The sequence below is a fragment of the Lithobates pipiens genome, unplaced genomic scaffold (genome assembly GCF_037356315.1).
Source record: "Lithobates pipiens isolate NorthernLeopardFrog02 unplaced genomic scaffold, aLitPip1_a1.2 Scaffold_78, whole genome shotgun sequence".
NCBI classification, from domain to species: domain Eukaryota; kingdom Metazoa; phylum Chordata; class Amphibia; order Anura; family Ranidae; genus Lithobates; species Lithobates pipiens.
This window is the reverse complement of record NW_027507901.1, coordinates 880,133-905,106: the sequence shown is the minus strand read 5'-3', so window position 1 is coordinate 905,106 and position 24,974 is coordinate 880,133. Positions and strand designations below refer to the sequence as shown.

Sequence of the window (24,974 nt, the reverse complement as noted above, 5' to 3'; positions counted from 1 at the left end):
GGGTGGATGCAGCCAGGTGGAGGGGAGGACAGGGTGGGAGCAGCCAGGTGGAGAGGAGGGTAGGTTGGATGCAGCCAGGTGGAGGGGAGGACAGGGTGGATGCATCCAGGTAGAAGGGAGGACAGGGTGGATGCAGCCAAGCGGAGGGAGGACAGGGTGGATGCAGCCAAGTGGAGGGAGGACAGGGTGGATGCAGCCAGGTAGAGGGAGGACAGGGTGGATGCAACCAGGTGTAGAGGAGAGTAGGTTGGATGCAGCCAGGTGGAGGGAGGACATGGTGGATGCAGCCAGGTGGAGGGGAGGACAGGGTTGAAGCAGCCAGGTGGAGGGGAGGACAGGGTTGAAGCAGCCAGGTGGAGGGGAGGACAGGGTGGATGCAGTCAGGTGGAGAAGAGGACAGGGTGGATGCAGCCAGGTGGAGAGGAGGGTAGGTTGGGTGCATCCAGGTGGAGGAGAGGACAGGGTGGATGCAGCCAGGTGGAGGGGAGGACAGGGTGGATGCAGCCAGGTGGAGGGGAGGACAGGGTGGATGCAGCCAGGTGGAGGGGAGGACAGGGTGGATGCAGCCAGGTGGAGGGGAGGACAGGGTGTATGCAGTCAGGTGGAGAAGAGGACTGGGTGGATGCAGCCAGGTGGAGGGGAGGACAGGGTGGATGCAGCCAGGTGGAGAAGAGGACAGGGTGGATGCAGCCAAGTGGAGGGAGGACAGGGTGGATTCAGACAGGTGGAGGAGAGGACAGGGTGGATGCAGCCAGGTGGAGGGGAGGGTAGGTTGGGTGCATCCAGGTGGAGGAGAGGACAGGGTGAATGCAGCCAGGTGGAGGGGAGGACAGTGTTGATGCAGCCAGGTAGAGGGGAGTACAGGGTGGGAGCAACCAGGTGGAGGGGAGAACAGGGTGGATGCTGCCAGGTGGAGGGAGAACTGGGTTGGAGCAGCCAGGTGGAGGGGAGGACAGGGTGGATGCAGCCAGGTGGAGGGGAGGACAGGGTGGGAGCAGCCAGGTGGAGAGGAGGGTAGGTTGGATGCAGCCAGGTGGAGGGGAGGACAGGGTGGATGCAGCCAAGTGGAGGGAGGACAGGGTGGATGCAGCCAGGTAGAGGGAGGACAGGGTGGATGCAACCAGGTGTAGAGGAGAGTAGGTTGGATGCAGCCAGGTGGAGGGAGGACATGGTGGATGCAGCCAGCTGGAGGGGAGGACAGGGTTGAAGCAGCCAGGTGGAGGGGAGGACAGGGTTGAAGCAGCCAGGTGGAGGGGAGGACAGGGTGGATGCAGTCAGGTGGAGAAGAGGACAGGGTGGATGCAGCCAGGTGGAGAGGAGGGTAGTTTGGGTGCATCCAGGTGGAGGAGAGGACAGGGTGGATGCAGCCAGGTGGAGGGGAGGACAGGGTGGATGCAGCCAGGTGGAGGGGAGGACAGGGTGGATGCAGCCAGGTGGAGGGGAGGACAGGGTGGATGCAGCCAGGTGGAGGGGAGGACAGGGTGGATGCAGCCAGGTGGAGAAGAGGACAGGGTGGATGCAGCCAGGTGGAGGGGAGGACAGGGTGTATGCAGTCAGGTGGAGAAGAGGACTGGGTGGATGCAGCCAGGTGGAGGGGAGGACAGGGTGGATGCAGCCAGGTGGAGAAGAGGACAGGGTGGATGCAGCCAAGTGGAGGGAGGACAGGGTGGATGCAGCCAGGTAGAGGGAGGACAGGGTGGATGCAACCAGGTGTAGAGGAGAGTAGGTTGGATGCAGCCAGGTGGAGGGAGGACATGGTGGATGCAGCCAGGTGGAGGGGAGGACAGGGTTGAAGCAGCCAGGTGGAGGGGAGGACAGGGTTGAAGCAGCCAGGTGGAGGGGAGGACAGGGTTGAAGCAGCCAGGTGGAGGGGAGGACAGGGTGGATGCAGCCAGGTGGAGGGGAGAACAGGGTGGATGCAGCCAGGTGGAGGGGAGAACAGGGTGGATGCAGCCAGGTGGAGGGGAGAACAGGGTGGATGCAGCCAGGTGGAGGGGAGAACAGGGTGGATGCAGCCAGGTGGAGGGGAGGACAGGGTGGGAGCAGCCAGGTGGAGGAGAGGACAGGGTAGATGCAGCCAGGTGGAGGGGAGGACAGGGTGGATGCAGCCAGGTGGAGAAGAGGGTAGGGTGTATGCAGCCAGGTGGAGAAGAGGACAGGGTGGATGCAGCCAGGTGGAGAGGAGGGTAGGGTGAATGCAGCCAGGTGGAGGGGAGAACAGGGTGGATGCAGCCAGGTGGAGGGGAGAACAGGGTGGATGCAGCCAGGTGGAGGGGAGAACAGGGTGGATGCAGCCAGGTGGAGGGGAGAACAGGGTGGATGCAGCCAGGTGGAGGGGAGAACAGGGTGGATGCAGCCAGGTGGAGGGGAGGACAGGGTGGGAGCAGCCAGGTGGAGGAGAGGACAGGGTAGATGCAGCCAAGTGGAGGGGAGGACAGGGTGGGAGCAGCCAGGTGGAGAGGAGGACAAGTTTGGAGCAGCCAGGTGGAGGGGAGGACAGGGTGGATGCAGCCAGGTGGAGGGGAGGACAGGGTGGATGCAGCCAGGTGGAGGGGAGGACAGGGTGGGAGCAGCCAGGTGGAGGGGAGGACAGTGTTGATGCAGCCAGGTGGAGGGGAGTACAGGGTGGGAGCAACCAGGTGGAGGGGAGGACAGGGTGGATGCAGCCAGGTGGAGGGGAGGACAGGGTTGGAGCAGCCAGGTGGAGGGGAGGACAGGGTGGATGCAGCCAGGTGGAGGGGAGGACAGGGTGGATGCAGCCAAGTGGAGGGGAGGACAGGGTGGGAGCTGCCAGGTGGAGAGGAGGGTAGGTTGGATGCAGCCAGGTGGAGGGGAGGACAGGGTGGATGCATCCAGGTGGAGGGGAGGACAGGGTGGATGCATCCAGGTGGAGGGGAGGACAGGGTGGATGCATCCAGGTGGAGGGGAGGACAGGGTGGATGCATCCAGGTGGAGGGGAGGACAGGGTGGATGCAGCCAAGTGTAGGGAGGACAGGGTGGATGCAACCAGGTGTAGAGGAGAGTAGGTTGGATGCAGCCAGTTGGAGGGAGGACAGGGTGGATGCAGCCAGGTGGAGGGGAGGGTAGGTTGGATGCAGCCAGGTGGAGGGAGGACAGGGTGGATGCAGCCAGGTGGAGGGGAGGACAGGGTGGATACAGCCAGGTGGAGGGGAGGACAGGGTGTATGCAGCCAGGTGGAGAGGAGGGTAGGTTGGATGCAGCCAGGTGGAGGGGAGGACAGGGTGGATGCAGCCAAGTGGAGGGGAGGACAGGGTGGGAGCAGCCAGGTGGAGGGGAGGACAGGGTGGATGCAGCCAGGTGGAGGAGAGGACAGGGTGGATGCAGCCAGGTGGAGGAGAGGACAGGGTAGATGCAGCCAGGTGGAGGGGAGGACAGGGTGGATGCAGCCAGGTGGAGAAGAGGGTAGGGTGTATGCAGCCAGGTGGAGAAGAGGAGTGGGTGGATGCAGCCAGGTGGAGAGGAGGGTAGGGTGAATGCAGCCAGGTGGAGGGGAGAACAGGGTGGATGCAGCCAGGTGGAGGGGAGAACAGGGTGGATGCAGCCAGGTGGAGGGGAGAACAGGGTGGATGCAGCCAGGTGGAGGGGAGAACAGGGTGGATGCAGCCAGGTGGAGGGGAGAACAGGGTGGATGCAGCCAGGTGGAGGGGAGGACAGGGTGGGAGCAGCCAGGTGGAGGGGAGGACAGGGTGGGAGCAGCCAGGTGGAGAGGAGGACAAGTTTGGAGCAGCCAGGTGGAGGGGAGGACAGGGTGGATGCAGCCAAGTGTGGGGGAGGACAGGGTGGATGCAGCCAAGTGGAGGGGAGGACAGGGTGGGAGCAGCCAGGTGGAGGGGAGGACAGTGTTGATGCAGCCAGGTGGAGGGGAGTACAGGGTGGGAGCAGCCAGGTTAAGGAGAGGACAGGGTGGATGCAGACAGGTGGAGGGGAGGGTAGGTTGGATGCAGCCAGGTGGAGAGGAGGACAGGGTGGATGCAGCCAGGTGGAGGGAGGACAGGGTGGATGCATCCAGGTGGAGGGGAGGACAGGGTTGATGCAGTCAGGTGGCGAGGTTGGATGTTATCTGCTGATAGCGTTATTTATGGCGATCACTGATCAGTGGAGGAGGTACTTTTTTTTTTTATATACATAGCATTTTTTGCAGTTCAGGTTGCCCGGGCCCCCCTGCTGGTCAGGCCCGGTACAGCAGGGCCAGATGTACTGGCCTATCAGCGGCCCTGGATGCAGTCTGATGGAGGGGAGGACAGGGTCGATGCAGTCAGGTGGAGAAGAGGGTAGGGTGGATGCAGCCAGGTGGAGAGGAGGGTAGGATGGGTGCAGCCAGGTGGAGAGGAGGGTAGGGTGGGTGCAGCCAGGTGGAGAGGAGGACAGGGTGGATGCAGCCAGGTGGAGGGGAGACATATTGGAACAAGTATGTGGATAAGTAACACCAGGGATAGTAGTGCAGCACCCTGATTTTTAGGCAGGGTTGCGATCAAATGTATTTGCCAAGTGATAGTTGCCTTGGCCAATTGTTAGGAGGTCAATTGATTTTGCCCTAATTCTGGAGTTGCTGCACTTCTCTCTTTTGTCACTAGATGGCCGGGTAACTGGTGGCATTAGATAAGGCAAGGGCATTGGAAGGACAGATTAGGAATCAATTGGGTGTCTGAGCCAATGGGCAGGAATTTTCTTGGGTCCCTTGGCCTGCTGGGAGAACCTATTTATTTGGGTGGAGTCGGGTGATCGGGGGTTCTGTGTCACCTGGACGGCTGTCTGGGTGGACGTGCGTTGTATGCCCGGGCTGATAGGCCAGAAACCTAAGGCCTATCCCGGGGACATCTGGCCTGGTAGGCTGTCTGAGAGCCTATCCAGAAGTAGTGCAGGGTTGGGACTGCAGGCTTGTAGTCCAACCAGAAGTAAGGGTTCCACCGGCCGGGGAACCAGCCGTGGTCAGAGGTAGAGGGGAAGCTGTCGCCACTAAGGGACCACCCACCTTGTTACCAGGGACCACCGTGAGTAAGCTGAGGCCAGTACCAGACTTCTCACCAGCCGGGGGAAGAAGTGGGAAAGTATCAGCAAGTGCCAGGTCAGGGACCCAGTGGGACAGCAGAGGTGACGCTAGTGGGGTGCCAAGGCAGGGACCTAACGGGTCAGCGGGGGGGAAGTTTGAGACGTATTTGTGAATACCAAGCCAGGGACCCAGCAGTGATTCTTGAGGAAGATACGGAGTGCTAGATTGGAAGAGCTCAGGGGGTCCAGTGGCAGTGGATCAGTAAGTCTAGTGAAAGACTGAGGGCTCAGAGGAAGTGAAATTCTACAACAGGAGATTGTAGAAGAAGTGAAAGAGTTCATTGCAACCTTTGTTAGAAACTTTTACAAGACTGTTGTCATAGGAGACGGCATTCCTACTCATGCAGATGTGATGTCTGGCTAGATACCTTTCCCTGCATGGCTTTCTGCCTATAGAAGTCTCGGAGTCTGACAATTAACATTGCATCTACTTAAAGAGGAAGTGAACCCTGATGAGTGTTACTTCCTCTTTCATTCCCTGGAAAGGCAAAGCATAATGGACTACTATGCATCGCATCGCATCGCATCGCATCGCATCGCATCGTAGCCCATTATGTGTCACTTACCTGACACAGGAGCCAGCGAAGTCACCGCTGTCCCCTGTAATCCGGCGCATCCATCTTCTCGGTGGGGTCTCGCAGCTCCGCCGCTGTCATTCGGCGAAGCCGCGATGACGTCACTCCCGCGCATGCGCACGGGAGCCGAGATGCGTGGCATTGCGCGGCATCTTCGTCATCGACGATGCCACGCTCAGTGCGCCTGCGCACCGTTGTCTACGGCGCATGCGCCGTAGACAGCGGTGCCCGCCTTCGGGCAAATATCTCCTAAACTGTGTAGGTTTGGGAGATATTTCTTGGACCTACAGGTAAGCCTTAATCTAGGCTTACCTGTAGGTCAAAGTGGTTTGTAAGGGTTTACAACCACTTTAAGGGTGTCCTGGCCCCAACCCTAGGGAACAAGACATTTTCAAAAAATATATTGCTATATGGTACTTAAGTCCACTTACTGCGACAAAATACCCCATGATTAGTGGGTCCTACACTATCCATAGACTGGGAGATCCTGCATCTCTAAACCATGGGGGCCATACACTCCTCTATATGGGAGAACGAGAGGTCTCCACCATGACACAGGTGGACACTAATGAGAGGCACTGGTGACGGCCCCAACCCTCTCTCCCACAGTTCTGTCCAAGAGTCAATAAATCTCTTTGCATTCAAGAAGTGTCTGGCGCCAGTGGCGCATCCAGGGTATGGCACATACGGCAAGTGCCATGGGCGCCATATGAAGTGGGTGCTTGTGAGTGGCTGGACCCCCCCCCCCAACATTATCCTGTGCCCCCCCTAATTAAATGAAACTGACACTGGGAGCATTGGCGTCCGCAACTCAGTGGCCGATAATGGGCAGAAATCAGGATTATTTCTCCACTTTCTGGTGCAGGCGGAGTGATCCACCGCACTGCGGCTCCCGACAAGTAAATGAAAGTCTCGGCCCCTTCTATATCAATACGCCGAGGCAGGCTAGAGCTTTAATTGACTTGTCGGGAGCTGCAGTGCGGTGGATCACTCCGCCTGCACTTGAAAGTGATGGTGTCCCACACCCAGCTCGGTTCTGAAGAGGAAGGGACGCCACCGGTCCCTAGCTCCCGACTCACTCCGGAGAATGCCGCAAAAGGAGCACTGCACCCAGTTCCTGGGCCCCGGGTAGGAGAAGTCGGCCGGACTGGGTGCGGAGGGAGACAGGGTCGCCACCTCTCTTGTTTCACTCTGAGATGGCTCCCTACAGCAATGATAGCTTCCCTCTGTGCTCTCCCGTCAGCTGCTGCGGGGGAAGGGGGGTAGGTTTGCTATGATTCAGTTTGTGAAGGAATGGTATGCCGCTCTTCCCATTCATTCACTTTCCAGTGCAGCTGAGGCTGCAGAGAAAGGGGCTGGGCAATCTGTGTCCTCAATCCCTTTCTCTGTCTCAAAAGTGAGATATTAGGGATCTGTTTAGAACCCCGATATGTCACCAAAGCCCCCCCCCAACAGGGCTAGACAGTGCCACCTATCAGTGCCAGCGCTACCTATATCAGTGCAGCTCATCAGTGCCACCTATATCAGAGCGGCTCATCAGTGCCACCTATCAGTGCCAGTGTCACCTAGAAGACAGTGCCACCTATCAGTGCAGCTCATCAGTTCCACCTATCAGTGCTATTGTCACCTAGAAGACAGTGCCACCTATCAGTGCTAGTGTCACCTATCAGTGCTATTGTCACCTAGAAGACAGTGCCACCTATCAGTGCAGCTCATCAGTGTCACCTATCAGTGCTAGTGTCACCTAGAAGACAGTGCCACCTATCAGTGCAGCTCATCAGTGCCACCTATCAGTGCTAGTCTCACCTACTAGTGCCACCTACCAGTGAAGCTCATCAGGGTCACCTATCAGTGCCCGAATGTAGGGATGAGCCAAACACCCCCCGGTTCGGTTCGCACCAGAACTTTCGAACGGACCCCAAATTCGAACGAACTTTAGAACCCCATTGAAGTCTATGGGACTCGAACGTTCGAAATGAAAAGTGCTAATTTTAACGGCTAATATGCAAGATACTGTCCTAAAAAGGGTTTGGGGACCCGGCTCCTGCCCCAGGGGACATGGGTCAATGCCTAAAATGTTTTTAAAAATGGCCGTTTTGGCGGGAACACTGATTTTAATGACGATTAAAGTGAAAAAAAAAGTGAAATATTCCTTTAAATATGGTGCCTGGGGGGTGTCTGTAGTATGCCTGTGAAGTGCCACGTGTTTCCCGTGTTTAGAACAGTCCCTGCACAAAATGACATTTAACGGAAAAAAAGTCATTTAAAACTGCTTGCGGTTTTAATGTTATATCTGGTTCCTGCAATATGGTTGAAAATCATTGAGAAAAATGGCATGGGTAGCCCTCCCTGCCCATTACCAGCCCCTTTGGGTCTTGTATGGATATTAAGGGGAACCCCGTACCCATATTAAAAAAAGGAAATGCGTGTGGCCCCCAGGCCCTATATACTCAGAACAGCAGTATACAGGCGGTGCAAACAAGACAGGGACTGTGTAGGTTTGTTGTGTTAAGTTGAATCTGTTTGTAATTTTCAACTGGTACATTTTTAAAGTGTAGCTCCAGTCAAAAAATCTATTTTTAAGCTTTTTGGAAAACATAGGGAAGGGTTATCACCCCTGTATAATTTGTTTTGTCGTCCATCTTTTTTCATCTCACTTCCTGTTGTCTCCTTCCGTTTGCAAGTAGGAGACGTTTGTAAGTTGGATGTTTGAAAGTAGGGGTCTGCCCTATATGCTCTGCAGAAATGGCGGAACAAGGTGTTGGTTTTGCCACAACATTGTAAGCCCTCAAAGTGACTCTTGGTGGGCGCTGGAGCGCCCTGCTGTGAACGATTATATCAAGAATTATAATTACATGCCATTGTTGAACAGTGGTAGAAAAATTGACCTTTGGTGGTTGTGGTGCTGATGCCACAACACTATAAGTCCTCAACGTTACTCTGGGTGGGCACAGGAACGGGCCCTCCTGTGAAATATTATATCAAGAATTGTAATTACATGTCCCTGTTAAACAGGGGCAGACAAATTTGGCCTTAGGCACTGGTGCTGGTGCCACCACACTGCAACCTCTGCCATATACAGGGAGGCCCGGAAACGCAGGCTGGACGGAGGTGCAGGGCTGGCATGACAGATGCAAGGTAGCCCCTATAGGGTTAATTTTAGAGAAGAACGAGGAAGGGGTGGAGCGGCAGGAGAGGAAGAAGAGAGGGCGGAGCACTATATAAGAAGGGGGAGGAGCTACGGCAGCAAGCGTGGGGTCACAAGCCCCTTTAGGTTAAGTTGCTGTGTTGTTTGGCTTTCAGGTTGTTGTCGGGTTTTTCCTTTTTCTTGCAGGTTCAGTGGAGGAGGTCGTCATAGCAGTGGAAGGCGGTGTCTTTGGTCTTTGACGGGGTAAAGGAAATTAGGTGATGGAAGTGTGTGGGGGGCTCATAGGTGGTATGTGCCCCTTTTGGTGTATCCCAGCGGAAGGGTAGGCTGGGATACGGGTTTGGTGACACTGCGGGAAGGTGGGGTTGTCTCCGGGCTGTTAAACGGCCGGAGGCCTGGTATGGTCAAATTTTGGTCCCGCAGTGGTTTGGGAAAAAGGTAAGGTTAAATGGAACCCAGGTACCGTCAAAGACCAAACGACTGGGAGTTGTAATTGCTGTTGCAATATATATATAAGTATGTTTCTATTATAACATTAAAGTTATTTATTTTATTTTGGTTAAAGTTTTGGTTAAATAAAAGGCTGCTATGGCCAATTTATACGCCAAACTCCGGTGTGGTCTATTTATTGGGAATGGGGAAGGTAAAATGGGAATGGTAATAGGTATGGGTAGTAAAAGGGAATATTTACGGAAGGGGTAATTACCGAATGCATAGGTCATGTAGTTTTATTGCAGGAATTAGCCCTGCTGCAAAGCATTGCATCAAAAATTGTAATTAAACGCCCCTGTTAAACAGGGGCAGAAAAATTGGGCCTTTGGCACTGGTGCTGGTGCCACCACACTGCAACCTCTGCCATATACTCTAGTTTTATTGCAGGAATTAGCCCTGCTGCAAAGCATTGCATCAAAAATTGTACTTAAACGCCCCTGTTAAACAGGGGCAGAAAAATTGGGCTGATGGCATCAACCAGAACCAGAAATGTTCTTCCAACATATCAGCGGAGGAGGAAGAGGATAGATAATCAACATAACAGGACAGTCACTCAGCATCAGCATAGGCAGTCTTGAAGGGATGTGATATTTCCAAAAAAAATATTCTGTTACATCAGCTTCAGGTGCTTGGTAGCTGTGGGTGATCCAAGACTGATTCATCTTGATGAAGGTCAGTCGATCAACTGATTCGGTGGACAGGCGCACCCTGTGATCGGTAACAAAGCCACCAGCAGCACTGAAGGTGCGTTCCGAAAGAACGCTGGATGCAGGACAAGCCAGTATTGCATACTGTGCAAGCTCTGGCCAGTGATCCATCCTCAAGACCCAGTAAGCCAGAGGATTTTCGGTGGGAAAGGTGTCCAAGTCTGTCCTTGCCCCTAGGTATTCCTGCACCATGTAAATTAGACGCTGGCGATGGGTGCTGGAACCGATCATACCTTGGAGCTGCGGACTAAAAAATTGTCTGAAAGCATCAGTCAGACGGCCACCTTCTCCACCACTCCTTCTGACCGATGCCTCAGCAACACGTTGTCCAGGACCAGGAGTTTGTAACCTCCCAGTCTCTGGGAACGCGTTGCACAGACCTTTCTGCAAGGCCTCCCGTAGATGTCTCATCCTCTGCTCCCTCTGCGATGGCAAGATAAGGTCGGCAACCTTACCCTTGTACCGTGGATCAAGGAGAGTGGCCAGCCAGTAATGGTCCCTCTCCTTGATCCGAAGAATACGAGGATCCTTCCGCAGGCTTTGCAGGATCAGGGAGGCCATGCAGCGTAGGTTAGCTGAGGCATTCGGTCCGGAGTCCTCTGGGTCACTAAGGACAACATGATCCGCAGCTACCTCCTCCCAGCCACGTACAAGTCCACGTGTTTCTTGGGACTGTAAATCATCCCTACAAGACTGCTGCTGCTGCTGCTGATGCTGATGCTGAGTGCCAGCCTCCACCTCCATGCTGACACAATCATCCTCCTCCTCCTCTTCCTCCTCCTCATCCTCTTCCTGTGTGATGGGTGGCACAGCAGGAACACTGTCTGGATAAAGGGGGCCTTGAGAGGCAAGGAAGTCCTCCTCTTCCTGCCTCTGTTCTGCCTCAAGTGCCCTGTCCATTATTCCACGCAGCGTATGCTCCAAGAGGTGGACAAGAGGTACAGTGTCACTGATGCATGCACTGTCACTGCTCACCATCCTTGTGGCCTCCTCAAACGTTGACAGGACAGTGCATGCATCCCTGATCATGCCCCACTGGCGTGGTGAGAAAAAACCAAGCTCCCCTGACCCTGTCCTGGTGCCGTAGTCGCACAGGTACTCATTGATGGCCCTCTGCTGCATGTGCAGCCGCTGCAGCATGGCCAACGTTGAGTTCCATCTGGTGGGCATGTCACATATAAGGCGGTTCTTGGGCAGGTTCAACTCCTTTTGGAGCTCAGTCGGCCGAGCACAGGCATTAAATGATCGGCGGAAATGCACACAGACTTTCCTGGCCTGCTTCAGGACATCCTGTAAGCCGGGGTACCTGCCCAAGAACCGCTGCACCACCAGGTTAAGGACGTGAGCTACACAGGGCACATGGGTCAGTTGTCCCTGTCGGAGGGCGGAGAGGAGGTTGGTGCCATTGTTACAAACCACCATTCCTGGCTTAAGCTGGCGTGGCGTCAACCACCTCTCGGCCTGCCTCTGCAGAGCTGACAAAACATCCGCCCCAGTGTGGCCCCTGTCCCCCAAACAAACCAGCGCAAGCACCGCATGGTATCGTTTTGCCTGCGTACTTGCGTAGCCCCTGGAACGCCTACGAAGCACCGCTGGTTCTGAGCACAGAGCACTGGAAGAGGCCATGGAGGAAGAAGAAGAGGAGGGGGTGGAGGAGAGAGGTGTGTCACAACCAATAGTAGCATTTTGGAGGCGTGGTGGTGGAACAACCTCCAACACTACTGCACCTTGTCCTGCATCCTTCCCAGCTGCCAGAAGAGTGACCCAATGGGCCGTGAAAGACAGGTAACGTCCCTGTCCATGCCTGCTGGACCACGAGTCAGCGGTAATATGCACCTTACCGCTGACCACCCTGTCCAGCGAGGCAAGGACATTGCCTTCCACATGCCGGTAGAGAGCCGGAATCGCCTTCCGTGAGAAAAAGTGGCGTTTGGGGACCTGCCACTGAGGAACCGCACATTGTACAAACTCACGGAAGGGGGCCGAGTCTACCAACTGAAAAGGCAGCAGTTGAAGTGCTAGCAATTTAGCCAAGCTAGCATTCAACCGCTGGGCATGTGGATGGCTGGGAGTGAACTTCTTTCGCCGGTGCAGCAGCTGGGGCAGGGACATTTGCCTGCTATAATCGGACGTGGGTGTACTGCTAGCAGAGTGCCCGGAAGCACTTGGCTGTGACACACCTAATTCTACACCTTCATTCCTCTCAGAGCAGGTTTCAGAGAGGACTGAAGGTCTAGTGGGGTTGGAGATGCCAGCTGATGAGGAGCAAGGAGAGGTCTGCTTTGTTCTTTGGTGTGGGTCTTTGAGGTACGCTTGCCAACGAGCTGCATGGCAGGTCAACATATGTCTGGTCAAGCATGTGGTGCCCAAGCGGCTGATGTTTTGGCCACGTGAGATACGCTTGAGACATATGTTGCAAATAGCAGCGGTGCGATCTGATGCACTCGTCTCAAAAAAGGCGCACACCAAAGAACTTTTAGAATAACGCGCAGAGGTAGCGCCCTGCACAGGCGGAGCTCTGCGGTGTGATTCAGTCGGTGTGCTGCCCCTAAGCTGGCCCCCGGAGGGCATCCTGCCTCGTTGGACATGTGCCTCCTCCTCCTCCTCTCTCCTTCCAGACACCAACGTGGAGTCAGTGCCCTCATCATCCCCTCCCTCTTCATCGCTGTAGCAAACCTGGCAGTATGCTGCAGCTTGTGGAACATGACTGCCAGATTGCTGTCCTTCTTGAGCATCCCCTCTCTCTGCGCTCACGCTACTGCCTTCCTCTAGCTGAGTGTCATCATCAGAGCCCACAAAACACTGGGCATCCTCCTGGAGCATGTACCCAACACTGTGCTCAAAGAGTTCAGGAGACTCCTCAGGAGGACGTGGTGGGTCTAGGGAAGGAGTCACTGATGATGACATTGAGAGGAGGGAAGACGATGCGTTGGCAGCTGCTTTGCTAGTACCCTGAGACTGGGTGAGAGAGGATGAGGAGGATGAAGAGGGCTTGGTCATCCACTCTACCGAGTCGTTGGCATGTTGCGGTTCAACATATCCAGCTGCCGAAAAGAAGGACAAGCGTGTCCCATGGCCACGTGCTGATGACAATGCACCTCGTCCACGACCAGCACTGTTGTCTCTAGACACAGAGCCTGCTTGCCCTCTTTTATCGGCTCGCGCCTGTCTGCCTCTCCTTGCTGGCCTTCCAGACATGGTAATGGCCTGAAGGGAGTTGGGTAAAACAGCAATTGGGTAGTGTATATTGTGCTGGAGGCACACAACACCCACTAACTCCTGCAGATGCCTTTATTAAAGAACAGCAGAGATAAAGGGGTATATACAGATGTATACTGTGCTGTGCTGGAGGCACACACAACTTCCAATAACTCCTGCAGATGGCAAGTGGGCTCAAATAGAGAAGAGCTATGTAGATGGATATAGCGGTATGTACTGGGTACAGAGCAGGCACACAGCACGCACTATCTCCTAACACTACTGACTGCAAGCTCTATTATAAATGATAGATCACTAGCTATATAGGTGAGGTGAATATAGCGGTGTATACTGCGGTCAGGGCACGCAGACAATAACCACTACACAACAGCAAGATCGAAAATCGGCCGACAACGATCGGTGTGTACTGTGTTGAAGGTACACAAAACACCCACTGCTTCAGACCCCAACACACTACACGAGGCCGCCGCGATGGCGGCCATATATAGTGTGGGGCGTGCACTACACAGCCTGAGCTATGATTGGCCACAGGCATCCTGCCTGTGGCCAATCATGGCTCTCCTCGCTGCTGGCGCTGCGATTGGCCAAGCATGCGGGGTCACAGTGCATGCTTGGCCAATCATGAGCCAGCAATGCACTGCGCCATCGCAGTGCATTGTGGGCCGTGAGCGCCACACGAATTTGGCGCAAACGGACCAAAATTTTCGGACTTCGCCGAACGGACGAACAGCCAATGTTCGAGTCGAACGTATGTTCGACTCGAACACAAAGCTCATCCCTACCCGAGTGTCACCTATCAGTGAAGCTCATCGGTGCCACCTGTCGGTGACAGCTCACCTATTAGTGCCCATCAGTGCTGCCTATTAGTGTTAGTTCTACCTCATCAGTGCCCATAAATGCTGCAAATCAGTGCCCATCAATGCAACCCATCAGTGCTGCTCATCAGTGCTGCCTATCGGTGCCCATTAGTGTAGCTCATCAGTGCTAATCCATAATTTGTTAATTGAAAGATTAAAGAGCTTGACTTTTCCGTTTTTACGTTTTGTTAGCAGGTTTTTTTTTGGTAAGGTTATCTGAAAGATGGGTTTGGAATGTTTTGACAGGGGCGCAGTTTCAGTGCTTGCCATAGGCGCCCTTTTCACTAGATACGCCTCTGTCTGGCACCCATCGATCTACATTGCATCGCCCCCACCATGCCTTGTAACCCACTCTACACAGAAGGACGTCAGCTGTCCCTAAACCTGGAGGTCATCATTAGGCCTCAGGGGCCCCAGGACTTGGCTACAGTAGGGACCCCCATAATAAGAACAGCAGCCGTGGAAACCCCATATCTATGACTTCTGTAGTAGCGCTAGGCTTCATGTAAACGTTGTTTAGCCTCTCCTGAACGATTTCACTTTGACAGCTAGAAGCCGGCGTCTAGAAACGTCCATAAGAAGGAGCTGCCAGGTTTTCTAACTTTCCAGTATCTAGGGGAAAAAAAAAAAAAAACAATGAAACCTTAATTTGGGGTGCACTTATTTAATTTGTCACATTTCAACTTTAAGCTATGTTGTGATTGCAGCCACGAAGGTTATAGCTCTGCTTTTGTCTCCTCTATAGGGTCAGCTTCTCTCTTCGGTGGCTTAACGTTTGTTACCGCTTTCATGGAATCTTCGAAATCAGACGACACCCGGTTTGAGCTCATCTTGAATGGGATTGATTGTTGCGCCGCGGTCACTGTGACAATACAGGGTACCAACTTCTTCCGGAGCGTTACCCTCCAGCAGGGAGAAATGGTCAACCTCGCAATTCCAATCAGCGCCATGCTCCATGGGAGTTCCATCTCCTCCGCAGGAGTCGTTGTGATTTCATCCAATAGCAGTATATCTGTCATCTCCAACGTCTGGGGGACTGATGGCTATGATTGGTCATACGTCTACCCAGTGGATCTTCTAGACAAAGAATACTATATCATCACACCCGTCTCAGACTTTACGAGAAACACCCAATTTGCCATAATAAGCCTGGACCAGCAAACTTCTGTCACAGTGACATTATCTGGTGGCTCTGTCACATTGCAGGGCATGTCCTTTACATCTAAAAATTCAGAAAATTTCTCACTCTCACCCTACCAAAGTGCCCAGTTTCAGCTGCCTGGCGGTGACCTCTCAGGATCCTTCATACAAGCGGATAAACCTATCGCTGTTCTGAGTGGCCATCAATGGTCCATTCGTAAATTATTTTGGAATAGTCTCAGCTCTGGCAACATCTTTGAGCAGATGCTCCCCATAAGTAGGTGGGGGAGATCGTTTTTAGTGCCCCCGATGTCTATCCAGTGGGAGACTGCTAAAATCCTGGTGATGGTTTCTCAAACCACGAATCTGGATGTATATAATGGGCCTAGGGTAATGGCCTCTAACCGAATTTCGAAAGGAGTCACTTTTGAGCAAACGATCAATGCAAATGCCCTCTGGATAAAGGCCGATCAGAATGTGATGGTCATGTTTTTCTCTTATGGAAGTCTTGGTGGTCTAGGAAACCTACTCCTGAATCCCTTCATGTCCAATGTGATGGCCACCACCATGCTTGAGACTTCCCAGGTGGTCCATGCTCCCTCTGGCTTTACAACCAACCTGCTTGTAGTTCCCATCAGTAGCCAAAAGTCAAGTATAGTGGTAGATGGAATCTCACTCCCACCGAGCACCGCCTGGAATGACAATGATTTGAAGACACTGAATACCTGCTGGGTGGAGGTGACCATCTCCCCGGGATCTCACTATGTTCAACAACTTTCAAATGAACATGTCTGGGTCATGTCCTACAGCACTACTGGTAATTATGCTCTTTATTTTGCCATTCATGTAATTGATTTTAGTATTGTGGTTATTCAACAGAAAAACAAGCTGCACAGCTAGGGTTGCCACCTGTCCAGGATTCACCCGGACAGTTCGGGTTTGGAATCATGTGTCCGGGTTTCAGACTGCCTGAAACCCGGACACATTATTTAGACTGGGCTATGGCTTCCCAGCAGGGTTGCTGCATGCATTTGTCTAAGCTGAGAGTGTCAGGGTTCTCAGGTCACCCCTTACATCAGAGTTCCCCTTTACACCAGAGGTCACAGTGTTTCCCCTTACATCAGAGACCTCTCCATACATCAGAGTTCTCTGTGTTACCCCTTAAATCATGGCTACCAGAGCATCCTTTACTCCCCAGAGTTCTCCCTTACATCAGAGTCTGCAGAGTCCCCCTTATAGTGAAAGGGAACTCTGCAAGTTCAGATGTAAAAGGGGGCCCTTGTTATTAACTTCATATGATTAGAAATGTTATTTAATAGCAAAATATATGTATAAAAACAAATTGCTGTGCACCGCTAAAGTGTTCGGGTTTGACTTGAAGAAAAAGTGGCAACCCTATGCACAGCCTAAATAATTACTCTCAGGGCTCATTCAACTTTAACACATATTACAGCGCCTATCACTTTAATATGCTTTTTTGATGTGTTTTTGATGCTTCTGTGAAGCTTTTTTGAAGTTTTATGGAAGCTCGGCAAATGCCCTGTGAGTATGTTAAAGAGGAAGTAAACCCTGATGGGTGTTACTTCCTCTTTCATTCCCTGCAAAGGCAAAGCATACTGGACTACTATGCATCGCATCGCATCGCATTGCATCGCATAGTAGTCCATTATGTGTCACTTACCTGGCACAGGAGCCAGCGAAGTCACCGCTGTCCCCTGTAGTCCGGCGCATCCATCTTCTTGGTGGGGTCTCGCAGCTCCGCCGCTGTCATTCGGCGAAGCCGTGATGACGTCACTCCCGTGTATGCGCACGGGAGCCGACACGCGCGGCATCTCCGTCGTTGACGCTGCCATGCGCCGTAGACAGCGGTGCCTGTCTTCGGGCAAATATCTCCTAAACCGTATAGGTTTAGGAGATATTTCTTGGACCTACAGGTAATCCTTAATCTAGGCTTACCTGTAGGTCAAAGTGTGTTGTAAGGGTTTACAACCACTTTAAATTTCTATTTGTTTTAAAGGGGCTTAGTAGAACCCTTGCTCAGTAGTACCTCCACTCAACAGATCCCCAGCTCCTTAGCACCCATGTTCAGCAGATCCCCAGTGTACTGGAACCATCATTCAGCAGATCCCCTGCTCGGTAGTTCCCCCAGCTCTGCTGAACGCCAACTGAGTAGCAACCCTCAGGTCTGCAGATCCTCTGATTTGCTGATCCTCCCCTCAATCCTGATCCTCCCCTCAATCTGGTCCCTGCTCACCTTCTGCTATATTGCTTCCATGCTGCACAGCACGTGTGACATCTGCTAGTTCCCTCCTGCCGCTCCCTCAGCTCTGCTGATTCTCTGCCACTCTGTCCTTTCTGTCTCCGGTCCCCACTCACCTTTCACTATAGTGTTCCCATGTTGCACACCACGTCTGCCGTCTGCTAGGTGCTCCTCTCCAGTCCGGACCCCGCTCACCTTCCTGCTACTCCACGCTGCGCACCAGATGTGACGTCTGCCCCAGAAACTCCCAGAATATATGCACACAAACCGGAAGTGACAGCTGATGACGTCTTTCAGGTTCGCTTGTTGGTTTTCCCAGTGCATCCTGGGATATCTCATACCTGCAATATCTCCAAAACAAAGCAAAGCTAATGCTGAATAAAAGCCCCTCAGAAGCTTCAGGTGCTGTAAGCATGGGCGTCCGCAGCAGGGGCCAAGGGGGGTCAAGTGCCCCCCCCTTGTAATCCCCAAGGTGTCTGCCGTAGCCGCCGCCATGCTGCATTTTTTTCACTTTTTTTTAATTTATTTTTTTTGTCCGCTGGCGGCTGCATCCTCCGCCCTCTCCGACTCCTATGGATCAGAGCGCTGGATGGCTCTGTTTACTGCAGCCGCTCTGTAACATGGCCCCGCCCCCTCAGACCGGCTCATGTGATAGTAAAGAGAATCAACGTTCCGCCTATCACATGAGCCGGTCTGGGGGGCGGGGCCATGTTACAGAGCGGCTGCAGTAAACAGAGCCATCCAGCACTATGATCAAGAGAAGGAAATGCTGCAGGTACAGCCCGCCCTATGTGCCACAGTGCCTGGATAGGAGGATCGGGGGGGTATCCAACTTATTTTACTGTCCCCAGTTCACCTTGTGCTCCCCCACCAGTGCTCTCCTCCACCACCGCACTCTCCTGCCCCCCAGTGCTCTCCTCCACCACCTCACTCTCCTGCCCCCCCCCAGTGCTCTCCTCCACCACCGCACTCTCCTGCCCCCCCCAGTGCTCTCCTCCACCACTGCACTCTCCTGCCCCCCAGTGCTCTCCTCCACCACTTCACTCTCCTGCCCCCCCCCAGTGCTCTCCTCCACCACCGCACTCTCCTGCCCCCCCCCCAGTGCTCTCCTCCACCACCGCACTCTCCTGCCCCCCCCAGTGCTCTCCTCCACCACTGCACTCTCCTGCCCCCCCCCAGTGCTCTCCTCCACCACCACACTCTCCTGCCCCCCCCCAGTGCTCTCCTCCACCACCACACTCTCCTGCCCCCCCCCCCAGTGCTCTCCTCCACCACCACACCCTCCTGCCCCCCCAGTGCTCTCCTCCACCACCACACTCTCCTACCCCCGCCAGTGCTCTCCTCCACCACCACACTCTCCTGCCCCCCCCAGTGCTCTCCTCCACCACCACACTCTCCTGCCCCCCCCAGTGCTCTCCTCCACCACCACACCCTCCTGCCCCCCCAGTGCTCTCCTCCACCACCACACTCTCCTACCCCCGCCAGTGCTCTCCTCCACCACCACACTCTCCTGCCCCCCCAGTGCTCTCCTCCACCACCACACTCTCCTGCCCCCCCAGTGCTCTCCTCCACCACCACACTCCCCTCCACCACCGCACTTTCCTGCCCCCCCCCAGTGCTCTCCTCCACCACCACACTCTCCTGCCCCCCCCCCCAGTGCTCTCCTCCACCACCACACTCTCCTGCCCCCCACAGTGCTCTCCTCCACCACCACACTCTCCTGCCCCCCCCCAGTGCTCTCCTCCACCACCACACTCTCCTGCCCCCCAGTGCTCTCCTCCACCACCACACTCTCCTGCCCCCCCCCCAGTGCTCTCCTCCACCACCACACTCTCCTGCCCCCCCAGTGCTCTCCTCCACCACCACACTCTCCTGCCCCCCCCCAGTGCTCTCCTCCACCACCACACTCTCCTGCCCCCCTCACATTTTTCTCCTCCCCTGTTCTTGCTGCCCCCCCAACTCTCCAGCTCTCCCCATCCTTCTCTAGCCACCATCCCAGTGCTCCCTCCTGTCCCCCCCAGTGCTCTCCCCCCCGTTCCCCCCACCCCGTGCTCTCCACTCCCCCCAGTGCTCCCCCCGCTCCCCCCAAGCACTCTCCGCTCCCCCCAGTCCTCTCCCCTCCGTTCTCCCCCCTGTGCTCTCCCCCTGTTCTTTTCCCCCCAGTGCTCTCTACCCCCTCCAGTGCTCTCCCCCCTGTTCTTTCTCCCCCCTCTTCTTTCCACTCCCCCCAGTGCTTCCCCCCCCCCAGTGCTCTTCAGCTCTCCCCATCACTCTCCAGCCCCCACCCCAGTGCTCTTCAGCCCCCACCCCAGTGCTCTTCAGCCCCCCATTCTCCCCACCCCTGTTCTTTCTGCCCCCCTGGTGCTCTCCAGCCCCCCCCCCCCCCCAGTGCTCTTCACCCCTGTTATTTTTGGCTCCCCCAGCACTCTCCACTCCCCACCCCTGTACTCTCCACTCCCCCTGCATTCTGCCCGCACCCATGTGCTCTCCAACCCTACCAGTGCTCTCCAGTCCCCAGTGCTTTCCACCCCTGTTCTTTCTTGCCCCCACTGGTGCTCTCCACTCCCCCCTGCTCTTTGTACCCCCCCCAGTACTCTCCAGCCCCCGTGCTCTCCACCCCTGTTTTTCTGCTCCCCCAGTGCTCTTCACCGCACCACACTCTCCTGCCCCCCCCCCCCCCGTGCTCTCCACCACCACACTCTCCTGCCCCCCCTACTCTCCAGCTCTCCCCATCCTTCTCTAGCCACCTTTCAAGTGCTCTCCCCCGTTCCCCCCCCCCCATGCTCTCCCTCGTTCCCCCCCCCAGTGCTCTCCCCCGTTCCCCCCCAGTGCTCTCCCCTGTTCCCCCCCCCAGTGCTCTCCACTCCCCACAGTGCTCCCCCCCCCACAGTGCTCTCCACTCCCCCCAGTCCTCTCCCACCATTCTCCTCCCCAGTGCTCTCCCCTCTGTTCTCCCTCCAGTGCTCTCCCCCCTGTTCTTTCCCCCCCAGTGCTCTCCACTCCCTCTAGTGCTCTCCACTCCCTCCAGTGCTCTCCCCCCCAGTGCTCTCCCCCCTGTTCTTCCCCCCCTGTTCTTTCCCCCCCCAGTGCTCTTCAGCTCTCCCCATCACTCTCCAGCCCCCACCCCAGTGCTCTCCAGCCCCCCATTCTCCCCACCCCTGTCCTTTCTACCCCCCTGGTGCTCTCCAGCCCCCCCAGGGCTCTCTACCCTCTGTGCTCTCCACCCCTGCATTTTGCCCCCACCCATGTGCTCTCCCCCCTGTTCTTTCCCCCCCTGTTCTTTCTCCCCCTCCTGTGCTCTCCACTCCCCCCCCAGTGCTCCCCCCTGTTCTTTCCCCCCCAGTGCTCTTCAGCTCTCCTCATCACTCTCCAGCCCCCCATTCTCCCCACCCCTGTCCTTTCTGCCCCCCTGGTGCTCTCCAGCCCCCTCAGTGCTCTCTACCCTCTGTGCTCTCCACCCCTGCATTTTGCTCCCACCCATGTGCTCTCCAACCCTACCAGTGCTCTCCACCCCCCCATAGTGCTCTCCAGTCCCCCGTGCTTTCCACCCCTGTTCTTTCTGGCCCCCACTGGTGCTCTCCTCTCCCCCCTGCTCTTTGTACCCCCCAGTACTCTCCAGCCCCCGTGCTCTCCACCCCTTTTTTTCTGCCCCCCCGGTGCTCTTCACCGCCCCACACTCTTAGACCCCCCAGTGCTCTCAGCCTACGTGCTCTCTATCCTTGTTCTTATTGGCCCCCCCAGCGCTCTCTGCTCCCCACCCCTGGGATCTCCACTCCCCCTCGCTCTTTGCCCCCACCCATGTGTTCTCCAACCCCAGCAGTACTCTCTACTCTCTAGTACGCTCCCCCTTCTCTCCAACTCCCACCCAGTGCTCTCCACTTTCCCAGGACCAGAGGACAGGCTGACTGGGGCCGGAAAATGAGGATGGCTGAAGGTGCTGGTGGCCAGGGACCACTCCAGACAGATCCTCTGGAAGGAGCACCGTCCCCATCCAAAACGAGAACAGACCCTGCCTGCTGCTGCCCATCATGGATATCCTGCTGGCATGCAAGGTACCGTACTAAGCATCAACAACACACCTTCCCACAGACAGGGACTGCAGACTGGGACATGGGGCACATGAGGGGCTGCAATGATGGACACAGTGAGGCTGTATTTGGTGGGCACAGTGAGGCTGCATTTGGTGGGCACAGTGAGGCTGCATTTGGTGGGCACAGTGAGGCTGCATTGATGGGCACAGTGAGGCTGCATTGATGGGCACAGTGAGGCTGCATTGAGCTCTTGCATCAAGTCTGCAGTCTCTGACCATCTCCTGTAGCATGTCTGCAGTCTCTGAGGGAGTCTGGAGAGGAGTCAAGAGTGGGAGCACCGCCGGGATGGGGGTCATGGGAGAAGTCAGACTTGTGTGGACTGTGGACAGGAGACTATAGGATAAAACCAGACAACCAAGCTGGAGCCGACTGACTGAGCCCTGCACCATGCACCTGAGAGTAGGTCAGTGAAAGCACCGCCAGGCCAGTCAGGGGGGGGGGGGGGGAGGGGTCACTGATGTAAGGGAGGAGTGAATACGATAATGTAAGGGGGCACTGATATAAAGGGTTTCCTCCTTATATTGGTAACCCACCCCCCTTACCTTTGAGTATTCTTTCTGCAGAAGGTGGTCCCCCCCCCATGTTCTGAGTTCCTGGGGTCCCCCTTGATGATTGATCACTTACCACTATTAACTGGTAAAATGTATGGTTTTCCCTTTCATGAACAAGAAAATAATGACGTTATGCTGTTGGGCTGGTATAATAATGCTGTGAGGCTGGTATGAAATTTTCCCAGGGCTGGTTTTTGAAAGCATGGGCATCCGCAAGGTTACTCAGGTGGCTGCGTACCAGGCCCATATAGCCTAGAGAATGTACATCTTTTTTACATTGCAATACATCTGTTGTGGCCATATTTTTATCTTGATGAAAACAGCCAATCCAGTGACAGTATGAGATCAAAATATGGCCACAACAGATGTATTGCAATGTAAAAAGATGTAGATTCTCTAGGCTATATGGGCCTGGAACACAGCCACCAGAGTCACTCCCAATACAAAGTGAAGATGAATTATCTGTTATATAACACATATGTGGCCTTAAAATGATGCCCCCCCTTGGAAAAAGTTCTGCGGACGCCCAGGGCTGTAAGTGAGCGTTGTCATAGACTTCTATGGAGGCTTTGGAGACTCTTTGAAGCACCAAGAAAGCAACATGAGAGATCATTTTTGAAGGGAAGCAAATACAACGACTGTAGGGAACCATTTTATTTAGTGATAGAAACTTTGATTGGCATTCAGAGCACTTTAAAAAAGTGTGTCCAATGCCACATATTTGTATATATATACAGTGGGGGCAGAAAGTATTCAGACCCCCTTACATTTTTCACTCTTTGTTATATTGCAGCCATTTCCTAAAATCATGTCATCAAAAAGGGGGGGAGGGGAGGGCAAAGGAAGTTTGGGACTTTACGTGAGGCAGTGAATGGATAGGTTCATCTGCCTCCATCCCTAATGTATACAAAAATGTCTAAAAGAAAAGTTGGGACTTTATATGAAGCACAGCTAGGAACGTAAAAATAAAAACCACATGATTAACCACTTGCAGACCGGACCATTTTGCTGGTCAAAGACCAGACCACTTTTTGCGATTCTGCACTGCGTCGCTTTAACTGACAATTGCGCGGTCGTGCGACGTGGCTCCCAAACAAAATTGACGTCCTTTTTTTCCCACAAATAGAGCTTTCTTTTGGTGGTATTTGATCACCCCTGCGGTTTTTATTTTTTGTGCTATAAACAAAAATAGAGCGACAATTTTGAAAAAAACGCATTATTTTTTACTTTTTGTTATAATAAATATCCCCCAAAAATATATAAAAAAACATTTTTTTCCCTCAGTTTAGGCCGATACGTATTCTTCTACATATTTTTGGTAAAAAAAATCGCAATAAGCGATTATTGATTGGTTTGCGCAAAAGTTATAGCGTTTACAAAATAGGGATAGTTTTATAGCAATTTTATTAATAATTTTTTATTATTTTTTTTTACTAGTAATGGCGGCGATCAGCGATTTTTATTGTGACTGCAACATTGTGGGGGACCCATCGGACATTTTTGACACATTTTTGGGACCATTGTCATTTATACAGTAATCAGTGCTATATAAATGCAGTGATACCTGTGTAAATGACACTGGCAGTGAAGGGGTTAACCAGTGGGTGGCAGTGTAGGGGTTATGTGTTCCTAGGGGTGTGTTACTAACTGTGGGGGGGTTGGGCTTTCATTTAGTGAACACTGATCTCTGCTCCAATCACATGGAGCAGAGTTCAGCGTCACTAGTTGCTAGGCAGAATGGAGAAATGTTGTTTACACAGCATTTCCTCCATTCGGCCGCTCCGTGAGACGATCGCGGGGATGCCCGCGGCGATCGAGTCCACGGGTCCCGCGACCGGACTCACGGGGGTCCCGACCAGCGCGGGAGCGCGCCGCCGGCGGCGCGCTCACGATGGCAGGGCGGCATTGAATATTGGACGTACCTGTACGCCAATATGCCTGCCTGTGCCATTCTGTCGACGTACATCGTCGTGCGCTGGTCGGGAACCGGTTAAGGATGCCAAAAAAAAACGTATACAATAAATCAAGAAAATAACATGGTAAAATTAATAAACCTTTAATCATTTATTATACATGATAGTAACACAATTCATAGCCAATCTATAGGTGACAAAATTGTTGATACATGATAAATACAATTAAACTTGTTTATATTAGTTCATGAACAGCATGATTAGGTTAATAACATAATTCCAAACCAGTCTATAACTAGTGAGAACATGGTAGCACGGTAATGCAATTATGCTAATACATAAACAACAAACATAGCAATAATAATAAGTCAATAAACATTAATAGAAAATAAGTTAATATTACTTATTGCGGCATCTCAAAATCACGTGATTAATGGATGTAGCATAAGGCTAGGGCTCTACGCGTTTCGTGGGGGGGATTCCCACTCATCAGGAGCAGTTGCGTGTGCAACGATCTCAAAATGCAGGCAAGTAATAGGGTAATAGTATTAAAGGCTGAAGACGCCATGGGGAGATCATACCTCCCACGGGAGCTGAGGCTGCATAAACACGGCCACATCGAGGCCCGGGACTGCAGCATGAGGAGCGATGGTGGGATTGTGATTCAAAATAGATAATAGAATCTTCATCCCAACATCTCGTCGGACCTGCCCGCAGCGTCTGGTAGCTGCCTCGCAGGCGTGACAATGCCCCTCCTCCGCCAGGTCTCCCCCTGCGCTGAAAACTCCGCTGTGGAAGGGGGGACCGGACTCCCTCTCGCTACTGCCCTTGCCGGTGGGGAGGGGGCGCCATCCGTCTCTACGGCCCCACTCCCCGAGCCCCACCAAAGTGTAGGATTCCGCCCGTTACCGGGCTCCTAGGAGGGCGCTGGGCTCTGGTGGAGGGGCCAGG

General features: G+C 54.1%; 1 protein-coding gene across 1 annotated transcript in view; it reads left to right on the top strand.

Moving 5' to 3' along the window:
- LOC143959506 (uncharacterized) overlaps positions 1 to 24,974 on the top strand; it is a 51,701-nt gene that overhangs the window by 10,084 nt on the left and 16,643 nt on the right. The window contains exon 2 of the mRNA XM_077468184.1: positions 14,814 to 16,025. Within this exon, the coding sequence (XP_077324310.1) occupies positions 14,814 to 16,025 (1,212 nt within the window). The remainder of the gene's footprint in view (positions 1 to 14,813; positions 16,026 to 24,974) is intronic.